General features: G+C 38.1%; 1 protein-coding gene across 1 annotated transcript in view; it reads left to right on the top strand.

The window, feature by feature from the left end:
- Positions 1-22,766, top strand: part of ZCCHC14 (zinc finger CCHC-type containing 14) — a 55,235-nt gene that overhangs the window by 15,113 nt on the left and 17,356 nt on the right. Inside the window, exon 3 of the mRNA XM_049806753.1 lies at positions 22,203-22,276. Within this exon, the coding sequence (XP_049662710.1) occupies positions 22,203-22,276 (74 nt within the window). The remainder of the gene's footprint in view (positions 1-22,202; positions 22,277-22,766) is intronic.

Raw genomic sequence — 22,766 nt, 5'->3', positions numbered from 1 at the left:
ACTCTTTGAGGTATTAATAAAAACAGCTCTGTATGGCAGAACTAATGCAGGGGAAATACACCATCATATTAGCAGCATGAGTATATTGCCTTCAAATGTCGTTAAAAATACTGTCATGGACCATATAAATTTTTTTTATTTTTTGGAATTGGTCTTCAGAGTTCTGTTTCCTTCTCTGCCACTGGCTTGCTGCACAACCTTGCAAATATAGTTTAATACCACGTAAATGGTGATCAAGAATTTCAAAGCACATCTTCACTCAGAGGAACTGATACAGATTGTAAAAGGTTAAACGTCCCAAGGAAATGTTCTTAGCTTGCCTCGACTGGACCTCCTTTTCTGTGACATACTCAACTGTAATCCCAGTAGCTGTAAGTAGCAATAATTTTTACAGCAGAATAGTGCTGTAAGTAGCTATTTCTCCAGCTGTAAAAGCTATCAGGGTAGAAGAAAATGCAACACTAAGCAGAAGCATGGCTGGGTTCGTGGCTTTCATCTGATTAAAAATAGGACAGGGTTCAACACTGTTTTCATTTGTACTCGGTGATTGCTATTCCAGTACCATATATGCCAAGATTAGTCATGGTACGCTGTGAAAATTAATTAGGTTTTCCTCTGATCTGTTTTTCTCTTATAGAATACCTGCTTAGTTTTCAGAGACTGTAGCTTTTTAATTTATAGATTGCCTTAGTGATAGTTGGTAAAAGGAGTTGTGGAACAAACACAGTTTTCGTACTGATACTCTGCTTTCTGGTTCACCAAGCAGCAAAGATTGTGTTGAGTTCTCCTTGATGTACAATGATCTGTCTGGTAGGGAGTTCTACCTCTTAAGGTTGGAGTACAACTGAAGATTATTTGCCAGCCTGGAGCCACCATTGCTTGTAGCAACGAGACACATCTCTTAATTTAGCAGGACTCGCTAACTTTTTAACCTAAAGCACATGAAATCCTGTTATGAGAGTATGGGATGGGCAGGTTGCTTGACCAGTTGTGTAATTCTTGTATTGATATTTTCTAGTGAGTCTTGTTTCAGACAGTTTGAGGATTTGTTCTCACCTGTGGTCAGAAATAGTGAGCTAAGTTCATCATTCCTCTCTTGGCAAAGTACTGGAGCTGGAAGTGTCTCAGTTAAAAAGGCTGTAGCTGAAACAGAAGAAAAATGAGAAAGCTCACAAAGGGTGCAGTATCCGTTGTGCTTAGTTGGATTAGAGACAGTTTGTATTAATCCAGTGAATGGTTTTAATCCGGATTTGTAGAAATGTCAGTAATGTAACATACTCTGTATATAGTCGAACAGTGAATGGGTTTCTAGTAGGCTTGGACCTGAAAGCTATCAGTGGCTGTATTTTCCCAAATCCACACTTTGAAACTAGCTTTTAGCATAAAATATTTCAAGTTTCCATATGGGAGAGAGATGAGAAGAGTGGAGTACATTGCTGAATACTCCTTAAACTGTGGTGGAAGTCTGTATACACTTGCATTTGCATTAAGTGGTTAGCTGGAAACAGTCATACATGCGTCATGTAGAGACTTGTCAAATGCATAACTTCTGAATAATTTCACTATCCTATCCACACAGAATATTGCTGCCTTGGGAAACGAATTTATAAAGTGAGTGTCAGTCTGAGAAGTCCATGAACCTTTCCTTTTATCTGGGAGGTCCAGCTAACCACAGGAACACTGTCAGGCATTGGGGTATGGGATCCATGCTGTAATGACCAAGTTGGTGAGAGTGGTGACCAGCTGGGGGCAATCTTATGGTTATTTAGCAAAATTCACCGATTTTTCCATGCTGGTCCTTCAGTCTTAGCTAAAGCCCCTTCTCCGTTCTGCATCTATCAATGCTAAAGCAGGGTAAACCAGATGGACATTTCTGCAAAGTAAAGAGTATCTGTGTTTTATCTCGACTTTTCTTTTGTAAAATAAAGTTCAAAAACTTGGCCTATGCAAGTTTAGAAAAAATATGGATTGGTACTGACATAGAAGGATGTGTACCTCTTCTAAAGTCTAATAGCTGTAACATGCAGTATAAATTGTGCTTTTTACTCATATTTTTTTGATCAGTGATTTAGGATTGTTCAAACCTCTTTTCACAGATGTGGAAGTTATTTTAACTGGAGGTAACTTTGGGAAGTGGAGACTTGCCCTGGTCTCATGGACTGGCTATTGTTGTGCTTGTAAGCTGCACACAGGCTTATTTACAGGTTTTGAGATATTGATGGATCTCCCTGGTCAAGGAGAACAGAGGCAAATACATGTAACTGAAATTCCAAGAGGGATGTGTTGCTAGATCTTTTTGTCTTTTTTTTTCCCCACTGTTTCTAGAATGTAGTCAGGTTTTAACTATGGTTTTAACACTAATCCGAACAAAACAATCAAATTCAAATGAAGGTTGGGCATTTTTTTGCATACTGCCTGAGTTGAGCACCACACTGTCTTTCTTGTGTTGCCCTAGGCTTTTTTCTGCAATACTACAAAAATTGAACCAGTGCAAATACAGCTGCAGAAGGTGTCAGTGTCAGAAATGTTGATTCCAGCTTCAAAGATGAGATTTCATGCTTGTGGATGCTTGCCCGACAGGCACATACTTCAGCAACAGTGCAGCTGTGTAGTGATGGTCCCTTCTATAGGCAGGTCTGTGTTTCCTAGCACAATGCCAACAAAGTCAGCAAACTTACTCGGAGGGATTCTGATAAAGGCACTGAGGCTGGTTGTCTTTAAATTTAGGGTTTTACCCTACATTTTCCGGGGGGCCACCTCAGAACCTTTTTTCCAGTAGCAAGTGACCCAGGTGGTTAAAGAAGGTCACTGGTTAAACCCAGTATATTCACTAGCAACTTTTGTTTTGCAGGTAATGCTGTGCTGGTAGCTAAAGGAAATTCAGTTACTATGCTAAAGTCCAGAAGGAGCTATCTGACCTATAGAAGTCCCATTCACAGAGCTAATTTGTAACAAGCCTATCTGACCTTTTGTGGCAATTCCCAAAAGAGAGCAGTTAGTTATCAAAGCTGAATGAAAAATTCAGCTTATTTTGTATTTTTTTAAAAAAACGATAGGAATTTCCCGTACACTAGAGATGTTATTAATTACTGTAATGTTCTGAGCAGAATGATTTGGCCATTAGGTGGATAGCACTGTAGGCAAGTACTACTCTGCGCCTGTGACATATTTTAGCAATGTATTAAACATGGTCGGTGACCACAGCATATTTTCCAAAAGCACAGTGGAATAAAGTACATTACACCAGATGTTGAAGTGCAGAACAAAAGAATCTTTATAATAAAGGCAATGTAAGTTGCAAAACATTACAGTATGAAGACTGTGCAGTTTTCATACTGTAGTTTCTCATAATGCTGAGTAAAATTCTGATTTGTCACAGCCTCTCTTAAATTTCCTGCAGTGGAAGGTCTGTGTTGGTATTTATAAGACGTTCATTACTGCTATGAGGCTTTGCAGGTGGCACTTACCACTGTTTTTCTCCATAAAGCAGTCTGGAAGATGGTTTTCTCGACTGAAAAAGTCTCATTTTCTGCAAAGTGACAAAAATTCCCCTATTCTTGTGTTTCCTATGTATTTATCTTGCCTTTCCGCTGTTGCCACACAAAACCTCAAAACTGTCTCCAAGCCAGTCTGATTTCAAATGAAGCAACTGTTGAAATACGATCCTTATATAGTGAAGCTGAATCACAATTCTTGCAACACTTGCATCTAATGATAGGCACAAGCTGCTTTCTGTGGACAGAGGAGTAAAGCTTTTAGATGTAAAATAGGCGCAGTAGGCTTCATTCTACAATCTGTACTCCATTTAGTACTCCTGCTGAGCACAGTAAAACTTGCTTAATTGAAGTTATGAGATTAGTCCACATACAGGGCTCTGCAAAGCGTCGACAGTGTCCCACGCTAGAATAAGTACATAGAATAGCAGATGACTTGCTGGGCAAAAGGAGCTGCAGTCTGTGGACACGAGGAAAAACAAACTTTAGAGAAGATGCATCTCAGTAATGTATTGATTTAATTTTGGATTAATATTAGGATGTAAAATACATCCTTGTGTGCAGTAATCCTGTTGACATCAGGTAGGATATGAGTTGCAGGTCAGTTAAACTGACTGTTACGTGCAGCAAGCTTTGCTATCAGAATTATTTCATTATAGTAGTCAGAAACATGTGGTATAAGCTATCCAGAACTTCTAAGCACTATTTTTGCTACCCAATTTCTTTTCCTTGGCAAAATGTATTTGTGTGTCTTGCACCTTTTTTTGTCTTCCACTTCCTTGACTCATCCTTTTTCCACAAGAAACTAGGCTGCAGGATCTCTTGTAGTTAATGGCAATCAATTTCCTCCTGAAATGTTTGACACCAGTTGTTCAGCCTATTGAAGGCGCGGAGAAAATACAGGGGGAGAAAAAAAGCACGGAAATCCTTTCAGTTCAGGGTCCAGACTTCATAGTGTCTTGTTCTGCCTCAGTTGTGTAGCTGGATTATTCTATTTTTAAGTAAATACATCATCTCCAACAATATTGGGTCAACTACTGTTAGGGTAGGGCTTAAAGAAATATTTAGGCTATGATAATCCTTCAGGAAAAATCTTCCTCTACCAACTGTATATAATTTTTCAGCTGTTTGTATATGTCTTTGTTCATTTTATCTCTGAAGTAGAACTCTGCTTCTAAACTTCAGCAATCTTAGGTTGTTAGATCACCCAAGGCATCGCATTCCCAATTTACTGTCTCTAATATACTAGTTGTTTTATAAGTATCAAGTATTTAGAGTTAAATCTAGCAATCAAATCCAAGGATTAGTGTACTTAAAAAAATGTTTTGCTGTTGCATATTTTCCCCTGTGCTAGAAGAGTATTAAGAAATTTCTTGAAGCCTGTATGTTGCATAAATCACGCAGCTTGGTCTTAAGTAGTTGAAGCTGGAGTTCAATTAAGGTTGGAGGTTTAACTTTGCAATAAAGACAATAAGAGATTTTTTAATTTACTTTTAAAAAAATCAAAAACATTCCATTTCATCTCAAGTTTTTGCTGATTGTGCAGTTGTACTTGATGGGCTTCTAAGTCTGCCCACATAAACACATATTGTGTCCCCAAAGCCAGAGGCCAGGCTAAGGAGCTCACCCTTCGGCTGTGTCAGAGCTGGGAGTAGAGTTCCACACTCCTGGGGCTGCACTTGGACTCTGGCAGGTTTATGCCGTTAACTGTTAATAAGTTAACTTTTGTACTCTTTAGAGGTTGGAGTCAGTATTTCTTTGTCATCCTTGTTACCTCCCTTTCTACATAACAAGACTTGTCAGGAGAGATCTGGGATTGCTATGACAAGACACAAAGGGAGAGGAGCGGAGAGAACAGCATGAGGACTCTTCTAACTGAATGAAAAGTAGACTTCTGATCTGCCTACTCATGCAGTAATTGTCGTAGCCTTTTTATGCAAATACTTAAAGGTGCTTCTTACTGAAGTTTGTAATTCATGGCCTTCAGGAGGGCAACCCTTTGTCATTCATAGGCACTTTACATGAAGACTAAAAGGTGTACTCCTTGGCCAGGAGCTGCAGTGAGTTGGCTTCAGTGGAAAGTCGTGCTGTATATATTTACCCATGGCTTTTGTTTGAGTTCATATGACAGAAGACTCCGTAATGCACATTCCCTATAAACAGTTTTAATTGTGTATACACCATATGCCTTGTTCACATATTCCCCTAAAATAGTGTTTATATCAAGCACATACCTAAGGGCATTATCTTGAAGCTGCTGAGTTGTTCTTTCTTCAGTCTTGTTTGGGCTTCTTGCTAGTTTTTCTTCAATAAAGGTGATGGAATCTGCTCGGGCACCTCTGTCAGTCCTTACATTATTAACTGTTGAGCCTGTTGATTAAATTCATTCAAACTTGTCAGAGGTATTTAGAGTTTTTATTTACAGTAGTGTCTGGATAGAAGAGACTCATTCATGCTTCTTTGAAGCATCAAGAGGAGACGTAAGAACAGTTCAGCCTTTATCCTGTCTGCCCAGCCACTCATTGTGTTTGTTTCTTCCGGACTAAAGGCAACATGTACTGATTGTTGCCCAGCTGGCAGTTCAAGAGAGTCCTGTGCACATCCACTGTAGGGGATGCAAGCCTGAACTGGCATCCTGCAGAAGTAAATGGGTGTGCAAGAGAGGCAGGTGTCTTGCAATGGTAAGTGTGCCTGCAGAAGTAAGGTAGCTAGTTATGTGTGTATGTTTAGGGAGCGTGTGGAAAAATTGCAAGAATTTAAGGGAGAGATGGTAGATAGGGAATGTAGTATTGTAGGTCTGTCGTAGGGGATATGGGGCTGGAGTGTCTGCAGAAGAGAGGAGACATACAGCATGGGTCCATGGGAAATAAGGCTTCATGTTGCTCCTTACTACTTCATCCTGCTTTTATTTATTCTTATGTTATATAAAGACTTGTTCTGAATTTGTGTACTGGGCAATATAATTTTCTTATTAAACATAAGAAAATGACCAGCTTTCTGCTGAAGTAAGGTTTGACAATGAAGCACTTTGAGTATTCTGAAGCCCATTCAATTTGGCTTTAGTGGGAGTTGGATGATACTTCTGTTTATAATGAATTAGAATCAAGCTACTCTGAAAAAATAAAAATTCAAAGAATAGTATGCTGGTAAATTCAGCCATGCCAAGGAGTTTACCTCACTGTAATGCATTCCTCAGGCAGATTCCTGATCTTAGGTGATGACAATGTAGTTGTCAATATCTAATGTGAGACTATAAACTCATATTTAATACTATTTGCCTTTTTCCATGGCTCTTCAGAAGCACAGGAGGCAAGACTTGGGCATGTATGTTCCTAGAAGGACTCTCTTGTATTGCCAGTTCATGTCTCTGAAGTCCTGGAAGTGCCTGCTATGGCACATTACTTGTTAATGCAGATGGAATCAATAGCCATTACCTCAACAGTTATGGAAGCAATAGCATGACCTTCTGCCAGTAATGAAACAACATAAGCAACTTGAGCTTTTAATTAAAATTGCATTAAATGAGCAAAACTAGTTTTTCTTGAATCTTTAGGTAATGACTTCATGCAGAGCATCTTCAGAAAAAAATGTACCAGAGTCAGAAGAGAGCGAGTTGTGAAAACTTCATCTGGTGTACATCTTGGTGGAACTAATGCTTAAACCTGCATTTATACTGAAAAGCCTTTATAAAGGCAGAGGGTGGGGGGAGAGGAAATTTGAAATTTAAAAACTTACTGAAGAATAGAAAACATGTCATGCAGGACTTAAGAAAAAATGAAGGTGAACATTAACTGCTGATTCTTGTCTCCTGGCAATTTCTGCTGCAACCTGATGGCAAATAGCTCACTAGAACTGGACATTTCTGTGTCTCCTGCTTGAAGATTGAGATGTGTGAAATGTTCAGAAATGCTCAGCTGTTGATTGCATCTCTTTAGAACAACATCATTTAACATCTGGAAGTGTCTGTTTTGAAATAACCCATTTCACTGCCATGCTAAACAGAGGAATATAATAATTTAAAATAAAAAGCTTGCTTACCCTATCTAGGCTTACATTTGCCCTAAACTAAATTGGACAAAAAAAATCACTTTAAAGAAGAAAACAGAAGTGATCTACGTGTATTCCTAGGAAGCCATAATGTCCTTGCCCATTTTTTCACTTGTCACCAGTGTACTAATGACTGAATGGCAATTTTCTTGTGTATGGCATGCTTAGTAAGCTTTTTATAGCTGGTTAGTTAGCTGGTAGATGTTCTTTCCCCTCCCTTATCAGTTTATTGTTAAATTCCCCATTTTCCAAAGCACATTTTTCAGTTTTGTATACCTTTACATCTAGATTAATTCTTTTCTCCAAAAGGTAGCTCCCTGAGGGCAATAGGCTTAAAGTACACCGATTTTATCTATAGGTAGCTGGAGTTTTTACAGGTAGTTGCATATACAAGTTAGAAATGTTGCCATCCCTCACAGATTTTTGGGTCTAAATCTGAAAATTCATGAGAACGTAAAGTTGCTTGATTTTTTTTATGTCAGTATTAGGATTCTCACATTGGGGCTTTTTTCTGCAGACATGGGAGGCTGCCAGTTTTTGAAAGAATCAGACTACAGTAGGGAAAAGATACCAGACCTTAGAGAAATTGGTATAACATTAAAGAAATTGGTGCTATTGGGAATTGGAAACAATTCTGGTTTCAAGTAGGGCATTAAGTCACGGAAGGAGATGCATTATCCTTTGTACTGAGCACTGACATGGCATATTGGTTTGGTTTGAAAACGAGAAGGTGGGTGGAGAGGAAGGATGAGAACATATCACAAAAAAAGTTGTTTACTTTGCCAGCAATTTTCTTTGCTTCCCCTACTACTACAGCAAATATTTCTTTACTCTGCTTCCCTTCTTTCTAATCTGGAAGTGACCTTATTTAGTAAATGACAACACTATTTCCATGCAAGTGATCATGATTTCTCACATTCAGTATCTGGCACAAGGGAACAGATGGACTGCAAAGAATAAACAACGAATGTAATAATACTTAATGCTAGTGAGAGAGACCTTTTGCAAATGGTAACTCATGAGTCTAACTGCAGGACGTGTGCAGTTAGAGGGGAGGAAATTGGTTGTGTTTTTTAAACAGTGTTCTCCTGCACTTTGACTACCAGCTGATGCCAGCCTTGATTCACAGTGGCTGATTTTATTGGGTTTTTTAGACTGTAGATTCAAACTCCGAAGGAATTGGTGCCTCGTGTCCTTTGAGGATCACTGTGCAAGAGCTAGCTAATCTTGTGTTCTAGATACGGCTTTGCTTCTGATTTACTGTAGAGTCTTGCTTATGCATCCATCAAGCTAGGGTAGTTCTTGCTTCACATCAGGGCTGGCTTAATGTTTGTGTAGCTCTCTGAGAAAAAAAACCTCAAGTTCATGTAAAAATGTTTGGGATTTTTCTACTTGGTGGTCAGAAGGGCTCTTTGGATACTCTTTGTAGGCAGAAGCAAGTTCCTCCCCTTTGTTTTGCTTAAATAGGTAGATAGTATTTCTTAAATTATATGTGCCTTCACTAACTCTGATTTCCTTTTGCTAATAACCAAACAAGAAAATGGTACTATGAACACTGAGTTCATTATAAATAGAATCAAAATGAAGAAAGACTGAAGCTGAGAACAGTCAAAGCAGTGAAATTCTGTGTATTAATTGAATTTTATTTGGGGTTATTTAAAGAAAGTTGGATTCTTCTGTTTAATGCAGGCTTAATGTAGTTTTCATAAACTGCATCTGTTGAAAAATGCCAGAGCAGAGCCAGATACTGAGACCTGGATTAAGGGATTTGACAGCTGTATGGGTATTGAAAACATCTAGAGTTGTTGTGAGTTGATGCGAAGAATTAAGTTGAGAATAAAAATCTCACTTGGGGATTGCAGGCAGTGGAAATTGGGAGTTTAAGGGGTTGTACTGCCCCAAACCCGTGTACAGCAGGTTATCTTGTACTTTCCTTCAACATTTGATGCTAGTGCTGTCAGATGTGCTCTGCAATAGAGGAATTGTGGCTCACATGGTGTATCTGTTATGTGTGCCGCACAAGCAGAGGAGGAGACAAATAGTCAACTTTGGCATTGACGTGCTTTGTCAGATTTAATTTCTAATTTTTTCTCTTGCTCTTTTATGCTGGAAAGTCATCGGCTGTAATTATGCAAAACAATGGTTTTGATTAAAGTAAATTTTATTTCTCAGGTGCATGGAAATGCTAAGCTAAAAGGTTAATGTTTCATTTGCTTTCTGACTTGTTCTTTTATCTCCCTGGAAAAAAAGCAGTGGACTTGCTGCATTACTTCACTGTCTAGAGTGGATGCATTTCATCAGTGTATGGTGTGGATGCTATTTTTAACAGTAACTCAAAGGGGTAGCCCTGCTAAAATTACATCATTAATATACACAGCTGAAAGGAAATGGCATAAAACACAACACTGCCTTAGATTATCTCTATTGTGTTTTCTAGTTTTGTAGATGAATTATTCAGTGTGTATCATTCCAGCAGAGATACAGTTGGACTGCCATATTTACAAAGCATTCAGACTTTGTTTTCTTGTAAACAGTCCTGTGGAAGAGTGTAGTAAGTGAACTTTGCCTGCAAAAACAGTAGGTATGAAATAGGTATTGGTGGCTTGGGGAGCTCAAAGCTTGTGTTCCTTCCTGTCCCTGTTATTAAATAGCTCAGGGATTTGCTAGATTCACTACTATTACAAAATATGGTGGGGAACTAGAGCTTTAAACTCTAGTTTTGCTAGAAGTGTGTTTTGTTTCATTCTGTACTGCATGCTGAAAAATCTAGTGGCAAGTGTGGAGAATCAAAGCTTCAAGACAGGTTTTTAGTGGATGGGGTTTTGTTTTGTTTCTGTTTTTTTACTTCAGTTCCTGGCCATTCTCACTGTCTTGGCAAATACTAATAAAATCTACTTTGGTCTTTTCTTCCCTTGTGTATTTGCTTCACAGATGTGTTACAGAAACAGTTGTCTCATAGTTGTACAGTATCTCAAAATAAGCTTGAATGCTGAATTAGAACTTTTTTCTGTCTCTTTGAATTACTGGTCAAATCTTGTCTGGGATCCAGAATGAAGGAACAATTATTTGTATAAAAGGGAACAAGAATATTAAAGCCTGAGACCAGAGACCTGAAAATGTACAAGGACATAACTGCCAACAAAAGGAGAACCTCACAGAAGTGGTTGTGCAGAGGGATATTTGTTTCTCACTGTAAGCACTTGAATGCATTTGTGGCTCTTGGCAAGACGGTATGTACTCAAGGCTTTGCCTATTCTAGATCAGTCCCTTAGTCTGGTGTTTTTATGTAGTATGCTAACAGTATTTTTTCATTGTTAACAAGGTTTTCATGCTATAATTCTTCAAGGGGAAAAAAAAAAAAAGAAGCTGGTATAAAATGACTTTGTCCTTTCTCCTTATGCTTGCTTGTTATTGCAGCCTTAGTCATGAGTTTCAAGGCGCTGATACTGTTCTCAAAAATGCAGAAAACAGCACGTGCTTATTTACATGAGCATTAAACTATGCTGGTCTGGAGTAGATGTCTTTTTCAAATAAGACTGGCTGCATGTTTTCATGTGCCTTTGAGTTTGAAATGCACATTTCTGTTGTATTTTTGCTTCAGAGTTGGAAACTCTGAACTCCTTTAGGTAGCTGAAGAAATCCTTTGGCCAAGGTTGGAGCAGCCGGCCATCTGATCTCAGCGCTCTGGTGTTTTATCACCAGATTGCCCTTCAAGCCAGGGCATGCTGGCTGAGCAGCTGCTGCGTTATAATCTCACTGACAGGGGTCCATCTATGCTGATATATGGTTACATGCTGCAGCCCTCAGTCTGTATTTGACTGTGCTGTAGGAAAAAAACCTAACCAATATGTTTATATAATATGTATAATTAACATATATACATGTAATGTTCAGGTCCTGACTTGGTGACTTCTAAGCTTAAGGTGTTGCTGGTCAAATCCTCATTGGATGCAGTTGTGATTGATTGCAACTGATAAATTATCATTTATTAAATAATAAGTTAAATAATAAAAACAATTACAGTTTTTATGCAGTGGGGACTGGGTCTTTTTAAAAAAGAGTAACAGTGGATTGTGATTATCTAAGTGGGACCCAGAAGACTTGGAAAAAATCCTATGCGATGAGGAAAAACTAATGGGTAATATGCAACCTTAACTCAGTTACCATTTTTCTCATCCCCCCCCCTGCCCCAAGATGGTTTGTTTCAGTTCAAACTGCACTCAAGGTGGCACCTTACATTATTTCAATGGCGTGTCTGGTGTGTTGGTGTGAGACTCAGATTTGTCCATCTGTATTTAGGACATTGCTCAAAACTTCAAAGCAAATGCCAGCTCTGATTCCCAGCTGTGGTGACTACCTGAATGTGTCATGTTTTCCCTGTCTGGTTTCCTTTCAGGGTGCATCAGTGAGGTTTGTATTCTTTTTCTAAGCTCAGGGTAAGTGTCTGTTCCATGCAGACATATGAACTTCAAAGGCTTCAGCTGCATTGGGTTTGTTTCCTCTGACATTTGGGATTTAGTGAAACCTAGGTTTTCTGGGGTTTTGTACACTTTAGCACAAAAACACTACCCGAGAATGTTGTCCATGGAAAACTGACTTTACATTTTTAGTTTTATAGGTGAATATAGCATTCAGATCAGAACTAATCATCTGGCTCGCCTTGGGTTTGCAGGGGTTCAGTGAATTATGTGCCACAGAAAATCCTTTCTAGGGAAGCATAAGACTTCTCTAGGATGAGCTAACTTTCTCTTAAAAAGAAGAAACAAAGCCAGTATTTGGTTTAAAAGTGGTCTAAGAACAGTAAATAAAACAATCACTTGATCAGATAAAACTAGACTAAATATACAACTGCATGTTACTTAGTAAAAGTATTTATATACAAAGTTGAACATCTCTCTTGATTGCAGAGATATTTTTACAAGCATGGGCTGTGTAATTAGATACGGGCAGTCTGCTTATTTTAATTGCCTATACAAGAATGTATGTTAGTGGTTACTGAAGCTGCCTTCAAACTGAGCGTTTGGGCTTATGGTCAATTTTGCAGGAGTACTTTTCAAAATGAGCTGTGCATTCCTCCAAGAAGTCTGCTCTAGTTAAATCGGAGAAGGAAGATGAGTCATTGGGCCAGATTTCTAAGCAAATTAAGCACACAGCTGCATTCATAACTTACACATGCTTTTCTCAGTTGTATGAAAATAGTTAATTAGCTGCAGTTACATGTAGAATTAGCCAGCTTGGGGAATTAGGCAGTAAATATATTTTACAAATTAAATTATGAAGTCCTTTAAAAAAACAAGCAGTCCCCCAGCCCCCAAGCAACAAAATCTGAGCACAGGCTTAATCTCAGATACTGTGACTGATGTCTTTGAATTTGTTGTAGGATACCTTTAAGCTTGCAGTGTTGCAAGTGTTTACCTAAAATCGTGCCTGAAAATACCAAAGTACTTCCATGGTATTAAAAATCATAGTTAAGGATTCCTTTTTGGATATGTGCTGCCTGACATTATAAGAAGATACATCTTCGCTTGATTAGAGCTACTTGAATTAAGGAATATGTTTTACCTGTTGCTCAATGGTCTGTAACTAATGTCCAACTCCTGCAGCCTTTTTTGGCCCTGTATCATAGCTCTCTTTCTGCTCAGAGCATTATTGTATATATTTCAACAGCATATCCTTATCCTTGGTTAAGTATATGTTTCAAAGCACAGCACCTGTTTAGTGACAAGTGTTGGTGCTTGGATTTAGTAAGGCAGTGGAGCTGTTACGCAAATATGTCCAATACAGCAGCCCTTTCTGGATAATTTCTTCTGTAAAAGCTTTCTGGCATTAGAAAAGAAAAAAGGCAACTTGTAAGGCAGTTGTCTATTCAGTGGCAATGGCAGGCAGTTCAGCAGCAGTAATGCAAAAGTTAGTACTCTTGGCCTAAAGCATTTGGTAAGAAAAAACCTTCAAATTAAAGTTTGAAGCTGTATCTTGATTTTGAAAGCAGCTGACTGATTCTTCTGGGTTTTACGTTTTCCTGTCCAGATGGGAGTCTTCTCCAGCCTTCAGTGCAGACAGCTTTTTGTTTTATTTAAGCTTTTGAATCCAATGAAGTTGTGAAACCATTCTTAAGGTTGATTGGCTCTTGTGGTTGGCTAAAGTGCTGACAGTATCATTCAGTATTACTGAAAACAATGTATGAATTCAATTAAAATCTTAAAAGCTAAGCTATACAGACTTTTTAAAATATCCGGTTTTTTTGGAGAAACATAAGAGGGTCACTTAGTTGGCAAGTTAAATAAGCCAAACTGAGGAAGTAGCAGGAACATGAAAACTACTAGTTTGGGGGCGAGCGATACAATCCCAGTGTATTATTGCTTCCTATATGCTGCCAAAAGTAAGCTAATGTCCTTGATTTTTAAAGAAGATGTGTAATTATTTCCTGTGGAATATTGCAGCTCATAGTCTTCAGTCTTGCTTTTAAATTAAAGTAGGATTAACTTGTCACTTAAACTCACGTTGTAAGTATGTGTTGGTTTTGATCTTAAATATTCTCTAAATTGGAAGAACCCTTATTTCTTACAAAGAAACATGACAGTTCTAAGAGCATTTCTTCTGCTAATGTTGCTGCTAACAGAAATTTTTCATTATGTCCATGAAGCTTTAATTTCCAGTGTCTTCCTGTGTGTTTTTATAGAGGCAACAGCCAGCCAGAAGACTTTCTTGCTAACTAATAAAACTGTTCTGTTTGGTTACGAGTTTTTTCCTAGCTGTAGCTTCCTTTTTAAGCCAACACCATGGAAAAGCTGCTGTCTGCTCTTCTACTTTTAGTCTTCAGAGATACCAGCAGAAAACCGGATGGTGGACCCTGTTGTTAGGACCCACTTCAGCCTCATAAGTCCAACATACCTTAAACTTGAGTTCTCTTTTCTCCCTTTTTCTCCACAAAACCATCTGTCTTGAGATCAACTCATCATTGACTTTTAAGGAACCACAAACTGTTAAGAGAAGTAAAGGCCAAAAAGTGGAAGTGCAGGGAGCAGCAAGTGATACGATGTGCTCAACAACTGCTAGCCAGTAGTTCTTGGGTCATGTACTATGACAGACCCTGCTTCATTAGCTCCAGTCACGGGAATGGGTGAGAAGCAGAGGTGTCCCATTTTGTCCTCTGCTAAATTTTCCCTCCTTTGTTTAGTCAATGAAAGCTGTGATGGTAATTAGTTCTGTGTCCTGAATTTCTGTTAGCCAGGCAGAATTAGTTCCTGCAGGATACTTGGTTTAAAGAATTCGGTAATCAGAAAATGACTGCTCCATTTGGAGACTCAAGTGAATGTGTGACTACTTTTCAAAAGTGTTTCAGTGATTTTTGTATTGCTGTGGTCATTGCTAAGCTTCAAAGATACTGTAAATGTAGTAGTCTTCTGCCTGGAACGCAGTCTTTGATTTCCTGGGTGGGTCAGGCTTCATGGATTGTTTTGAAGATACCTGATGTGGGAAGGATAAGCAAAGATCTTATGGTGCTTTCATATGAACCACAATTTTTCTGCCCTCTTCTGGGAGGGAGAGGTAAATGCTGTATAACTTCTGGTTCAATTTAAATACTTCTTAGTAAGCAGCAGCTTTATATTTGCATAAAGGTTTTGGGATCACTTAAGTGTCCCAATTACACCTCTTTGCATGATGTTTTCTCAGTCCATAACCACTGTATTATGTGAAAACAGGTTAATACTAATATAATAATGAAAGGTCATTCTTATATGACAACTCAATGTAGTGAACGGTAGAGAGAATTGCTTCATCCTTTCTATATTTGACTTTTTCTAGAAGTAGTAAAATAAGATCACTTTCAAAAAGAAATTTTTCCTTACCTGTTTTCCCTCACTTTTAAGGAAATACTCTAAACATGGTTCTTGATGCTTTTGAGTGGAAGCATTTTTTCCCCTCTAGTATAGCTAGACAAGCTCATAGCTGAGTGATATGCACTTGCTAAATTTACCTCTGATACTTTCTAATTGTTTGATACATTTACATTTTTAAGACTATATTATATATCCTGGCTTTTCATGTTCTTTGCCTCCCAGAAGCACAATTTCTCTAAGTACAAACATTTCATACCAGAGAGCATCTCTTGTTAGTCCATTATTTGGACTCTGGCCCATCAATTTTTTGATGCAGACTGGGTATCTCTTAAAATGAATATTTTGTGTGCGAGTTAATGTGTCATGAAGCAATCCAAGGTGTGCTTTTGCTGGTTGTCGAATAGAGCAGAGTTCAAGTTGAATGGTTTTAGTGTCATCCTCTTAAGTATTTGGTGATTCAGAAAGTGTTATGTCTAAATTTGAAAGTTCAAAGTGAGGCTTTGGGGACACTCTTGCAGTGAAAGCTTCCTCAGAAGAAATCTTAGGGACAGGTCAACAGTGCCAGCTCTTTCTTGGCTTTAATGACAAAACTATTAAAAGCTAATATTGTAGTTCTCTGATTTGTTGAAAGGTGTTTTAGTGAATAAACATGAGACTGACCTGATCTGAGGTCCTGGGACATAACACGAACACTCAGTTCTCAGCAACCTGAAAGATGTTGATCAATATCTGGGTTACTTAAATCTCAGTTCTCACTAATCTGTTTATCTTGCAGACTCTGGCCAGCCGTTTCTGTATGTGCTTTGAAAACCTAATATTTGATTCTGCAAGTTTTCTTTGGGCCTCCAGTATTCCAGTTAATGAATAATTTAAGTTTTGAAGAAGCATGAGGCTAGGGAAATAAAATAAATTTTGTTGATGAGAAAACTTAGTCTTGTATGTTTGTGGCAGAAGAGGATCAATGTATTTGCTGGTAAGAAGAGCGTATCTGTAGGTTTTTTTCATTCTCCATCATAGCCTAGATAAAAAGCTTTAAAAGTGTTGAAAATGTGAAAGCAGGAAGCTTTCTGAAAAACAGGAAAAAAACCCCTCTTAAGCTGATACTTACAAGCAGTTTCTCAGCTTCAATTCAATTGATCAGTTGGCCTTCTTGTTTTTTTAAAAAAAACAAACCAAACAAACCCAAACTTTGTAATTTCATGTGCTTTGTTGCCATAAATATGCTTTGAAACTAGCAAATAAACTGTTTCTTCAGTTTTCCCTCTCTTTTGCCTGTATGTGTGGGAATATAAATACTGGTGGGTTTGAGGGTTGAGTGGGAAGACTTTGAGTTTTTGTTTCGAGTTTTTGTGCAGTCACTTGAGATTACCTTCCGATGTCTAAAGGACAACAGTAATAGAGTAATGCTGCTTTTGAAGTATTTCTTTTAGAAGAACGAGAGGAGATGGCATGTGAAAGTCTTGGTATTGCATTTTTGGTTACCACTTCTGTGTAAATAAGGATGTGGAAAGTATTCTACTAGTTCCCTTTTGTTAGGTAGACCTTTTCAGCAAAAATTCAATTGCTGTATTTGTGTTTGAATGCTTGTTTCTGTGAAGACACAACTTCATGAATGAAAATTAAAAAAATCTTTAAATCCAGAAGCATCGACATGTACAAGCCATGTACTTGGCCTCCTGTATAACACAAACTAAAGGATTTTACTTAATTTTTTTCCTGCTTAAAAATAAATGGTAGCACTTCTGCGTTTTTGTGAAGTACACTGTCTCAAGAGCTGCACAGGTTGAACACAGTCTCATGACACTCAAAATTTTACCACCTGAATCCTGGAGAACAGTATTTCCATGCTACATGCCACACAAACTGAACCTACATGCAGTGATTTAATAAAAAGGAAAATGACTAGCTAGGTATGGAGCAGAAATTACTTTTTCAGACTGTGGTAAATTCTTCCTGGTAGTTTCAGTGTCATGCACTCTAACCCAACGGCTCAGCTCTCGTGATGTGCTCCTGGCTTGCAGTCTTATCTGTAGTTTTCATCTAGTGTTTCACACAAAAAGTTCTAGACTCTCATGTATGTTTTCTTTTGGTAAAGAAAACTGCAAAAAAAAGCACTGTGTAAAGCTATTCATTAAATCAAAGGAAAAATATACTGGTAGAAATTATACTGATATGCACAAACTGGTGAAAGATGGAATGGGTGTTTGATTTACTTCTAGAGTGCTAGTGTTAGTGCTGAAATATTGGATATTATGAAAAAGGGATAGCCTTCAATCAACACTGGTGATTATCTTGAATTTTTTTACTTTTTAAGGAGGAACACAAAAAATGTCTGTGGATTGAGACATTGCTCTATCTACTCCTTTTACTGGTTAACAGGGGCTTGATCCTGAAGTTGAAAAAAGGGGAGTTATAAAAACCACAACCTACAATGGGATATTAAGGTGGTTTCCAAAAATGACATTTTTTCTGCTCTTGCCCACATCTACTGCATGTTTTACTCTGACCTTGACCTGGCAGGCGTGGCTAATCCTAAAGCGTTTGAATTGGTCTTTCACTTTATGTAGCTGCTGACATTTTGGGAGGAGGAGGGCCAAGATCCTGCTTTTTCAGAGGGAGAGGCTAGTCAATGGCTGGCAGCAAGAAAACCAGAGGATTTAATACTTGGTTGTGAGGAGAGGGAAGGAGTTTGTGCCTTCACAGAAACATTCAACTGATCAGATGACAAATGCATTAGTATCAGCCAAATGGGTAAAAATCCCAGGCTAGAATAGGAAAACAGAACTGAATAAACTAGATCTCTTTTACCTGGACATTTTGGAATGGGGAGGGGGGGACAACTGTTTGAAAAGGAGAGGATATGACTTGGTTCCTCTGATGGGTGTGATTTTCTGACTCTGCCTCTGTGCCATAGCATTTCAAATACAAGCTTCCATACTTGATACAATTCTATGTACAATTCAAAACTACATGAAGAATGCTTTGCTTTTGTGTTTAAAAGAAAGCAGCAAATAAAGTAGTAAAAAACCCAAACCCCTAACTTAGGAAATTTGACTGCAGAAAATCTCTGTGAGTGAATGAAGATGTTTTTGTACTGTCTGCTGCCCTTTCAAAGTAGAGTTCAGTGAAAGACAAAGGTTCAGCTATTGAAAAATCTGATTCCTAGTAACTATGAATGTGTGATTAGGGTTGTGTGCATCTGTCCCAGTACTCTGCCCTTTTCTGAATGATGGCAAAAGACACTTGTAACACAGAAGGTGCCACAGCCTCAGTGGGAGCCTCTCCTACAGCATTGAAGTTCTACAAACCTCCTTTGTATTTCTCTACCCCTTTCATGTAATTTGTGATCTCATCCAACTTTCACTTACCTGCCTTAATTTCCCAGATAATTACTGATGAATGTCCATGATGAAAAGTCTTCAGTGCCCCTCTGCCAATGCAGCTTAGAAACTCTAGCAGTGAGGGAGGCATGTACGCATACACACACAAGCACTTTTCTTGGATGGTTTTACAGGGAGGTGCTGGGGGAGAGGAGCAGATCGAAAGGTAGGTCTCCGATCTTGTATCATGACTTGTATCGTACCCTGCCAAGCTGCTGTGGTCGGTTCCTGCCCCATGCACAACAACAAAGCCTAACATGGAGAGCATACCTGGACTACTTGTGGATAAGTTCCCATTGATTAGTTCCAGACCTAGAGCTCGGATTTAAAGTAGTGCAAATATACTTGCTCTGGCTATCTCCTGAATTAGAAACATTAACTTTTTTTTTTTAATCCCCTGGGTTGGGAAGCTTGAGTTTTGCTGAATTCAGCATCCTGAAAAGACAACAGTATCATGTGTCCTTAATTCCGTACAAAGGTTTTTCTGGTCATGGAATCATTTATAGTGATATTGGGTAGAGTCAGCTCTCAGAGCAATTTCCCATGCCTTTGAGAGTAAATACAGTAAAAAAACCCAACAACTTTTTTTTTTATCTTTGTCATTTGTTAGCAAATTTAATATCTACTCACTCCTGTTTGGTAGATGGCATGGGGTTTTTTTCCTGAGTTTTGTATTATTGATTGCTCTGAATAAAGGTAAGCTTCATTGTAGGTTTAGGAAGGCTATTTTAATCAAACCAACCACAAGTTAAATAATACAAAAAGTATGTGAGAGGCTACATAACAAAAACATACAACTTGACAAATTAAACAAGAACCTAGAATTTAAACAGATGATACTTTTCATGGTGTTAGCTAGCTGGGAGAAAATTACTGAAGCACTTTGTATAGCATTAGAAATTATCCAGTCAATTGTCCCTAGAAGCATATTGCTGTTGCACAATGAACTATATTTCATGTTCTAGAACAGACCTAATCTTACAAGATTCAGTTTAGGATCACTGCAGTCAGTGCAGAAATATCTACCTAATGGTTCACTTGGCTAATTGCAGTCATTTTCCAGAGGATAAATTCACTGCAGCAGATTATATTAACCGAACAAGTTCAGACTAGAACTTTAGCATGAAAAGGTCGTGTAACTGTCAGCACAACAAAATCCATGAGTTGATTTAAAGTTTGTTATTAACTTGCATAGTAAAACAGAAATAGCTTTGTTTTATGTTGATAGGTAATCCTATTTTTCTTGAATCACTGTAGAAGAATAATGAATAGATAGAAGAAATGGTATTTGACTACTGTAGAAAATGCTAGCGCTCAGAACAGAGTTTCAGTAAAGTGACAGTGGATTTGCTATAAATGACAAATGTTAAGTAACACTTGCTATGTCTTTCTGGCTTTCTTTGTCCTACTCCAAAAACACATGTTGCAGCAGTTGACACTAGGCTTTCTACAGGTTATTTGCTCATCCTTCAGCTGTTTCACCAACAGTATGGTGATACCCCTTCTTAATATCCACTTTACAAGTTCTTTCTAATTATAATTCTAAAGTACATATAATTCCAATCAATGTTCAGTATATTTTAACTGTGGTCACAATTAAGGGTGCCCTGAATTCTCTTAAATAAGTGTACAGAGGTAGATTTTTTCTTAAAATGGTAAGAAAACCTCTGAACCATGTGCTTGTCTAAATCTTTATGACACTACATACTGTCTGGATAGTTCATCAATATCTGGCATGCAGAAGATTTATTCCTGTGGTGCTCAGCATGCAGTGTAACAGTGCAGTAGTACTGTAAAATCATTTCAGAAGCGTGAGAGGAATCCACTGAAAACTTTTAAGAGGAGCAAGTCTCTACAAAAAGCATAGGAAGTAGTAAGTAATGAATTGACATTATTCATAAGCTCAGGGATTTATGTTATTGTAATTGGGAAGTACATGGAGAAGGAACTGCTGAGATGATCATAAAAGGAATGTTAATTCTGTATTTTAAAGACAGCCATGAATGTCTGTAGATCTATTTAAAACTTGCCAGTTCTAAAAATTTCGTCTGCAAATAAATCAGACTCAAAGAGGAGGTCTTTAAAACAGACAAGACGTAGGTTGTAACGTTTTTAAATGAACAGGGCACAACAAAAATTTTTAAATGTCCACAATAAAGACTTTAGGTCATGATAGTTTTAAGGCAGAGGAAAATCAAGCTCCAGAGAGGCAATAAGGTGGCTTTGGCTGAAGTCTCACTGTGGGGAGTAGAGAGACGTGAGGCTGATGAAACAGGTTGCCTGTTGTAATGCTGTTGCTGTGACTTTTGCACTGCAACTGTTTTGTCATGCAGTTATGTTATGAGGAAGTTATATGTGATCAACATAGGTTTGAGTCTTACAGGTAATATAGTGTCTAAATAGTGTCTAATATAGTGTATCTTGAAAACAGGTAAACATCTTGTAAAGGGTGATTCCCCAGAAATAAAATGGTAGGGCTCTGGGTTTTCTTTGTTAGAATCTCTAAGTGAAAACACAATATACACAGCATGTGTCCCTTCAAGCACCTGTTGTTTGGAGGTAAAATTCTAGTGACTTTGTTTTAGTATGATTGCTTTTGAATTTTTAAGCCAATGTAAATTAGCTTTTTATAAGAAAAATTCTGTGTGTGTATCCCCATGTGTGCAGTCAAAAGGCAGAAGAAATTTGCAAGAGGAATAGAAAGTCAGTAAAATAATCTTCGTAAAGTTTAGCATGGTGGAATTTCTGATCTGCATGTATTGGGAAATGAGTCCCAAGAATTTAGCATATTAAATGCCTGTTGCGTCAGATCATGTCTTTAAAGTCTGCATATCATACGTAGAGATGGAAGCAGTGACCTGTACTGTTATTCAACCCTTTCCACAGTAAGATCCTGTTTTTACTTACAACTTAAACTGCAGTAATTGAAGCTGAAATTTTCCATGAAACTGCAGTCAAGGAGTCTCCGTGATGTCAACACAGCAATAAAACCACAGTAAACTCCTTGCAAAATCAGCCCCTGAAAACATGGAGACTTTTGCCTGTCTTCGTTTCTCTGTGAGCCAGTTTTCCCTCATAGGGATGGTATTTGCTACTTGATGTTATTAAGATAAATCCATGCATGTTTGTGTAGCGTTCTGTCATTACGCGGATGAGTGGTATGATAAGGCCATGAGGAAATAAAGAACTTTGCATTTAGTATATTGTTTGGGTACTGGCTGAAACAAAGCTTTGCTAAGGCTAGAATTGAAAGTATCATGGAGCGGTGGAATCAACCTTCCTACCTGCTGAGTGAGGCAAGCCCAAGCTGTGCACTTTAAGCACTGCCGCAAGTCGTCAGATGCTCTCAAAGCAACTCCTGGCACCACCAAAGAGTCATCACTTTTGCATGCATTTAAGAATATCCTCCTCATTCTTCTTATCTCTTTGCTTTTTCATAGTGAGTGTTGAAAAAGTAGAATTAAAGGGACTGGCACACAAGAAGAATGAAAGAAATGTTGAATATTCCTTTGAGGTAAGTTTTGGTGATGGGGTTTTTTTTACAAGGAAAGAAGGGTGGATAATATTTAAGGAGGAGTTAAAGAAATTCTCAGACTTTATTGTTAGATCCCAGAAATTGGTCTAGAGGAGGTCCTTCGGGACAAATGGTGGCTGTATTTTTTAATCAATTATTTGGAAGTAGTCATAAATGGCTGTTGATCATTTGTGGATGATTCAGAGATTGTCTGGTAAGTGGGACACAGGCAAAAAAACCCCACTCAGTCTAATGCAGTAAGTCGTGGCAAAGTATATATTTAGGGGAAAATATCATGCCACACTTACAGAATAGTTATGTGCTGGAATGCAGAAGCTAGAAAGAATTTAAGTCTTAATCTGGACAAATGAGAATTTAGGCTCTTAGGGTACTGCTGCACATATGGGAGAAGAGGTAGGATGGTCATTTATCTTTGCATTCAGCATTGAGGGGAGTGTGAGACTGGCATATGGTTCAGGCGTTACTGGTT

The sequence above is a fragment of the Accipiter gentilis genome, chromosome 7, assembly GCF_929443795.1.
Source record: "Accipiter gentilis chromosome 7, bAccGen1.1, whole genome shotgun sequence".
Taxonomy (NCBI): Eukaryota; Metazoa; Chordata; class Aves; order Accipitriformes; family Accipitridae; genus Astur; species Astur gentilis.
The sequence above is the reverse complement of the archived record's forward strand: the minus strand, read 5'-3'. Positions and strand labels throughout refer to the sequence as shown.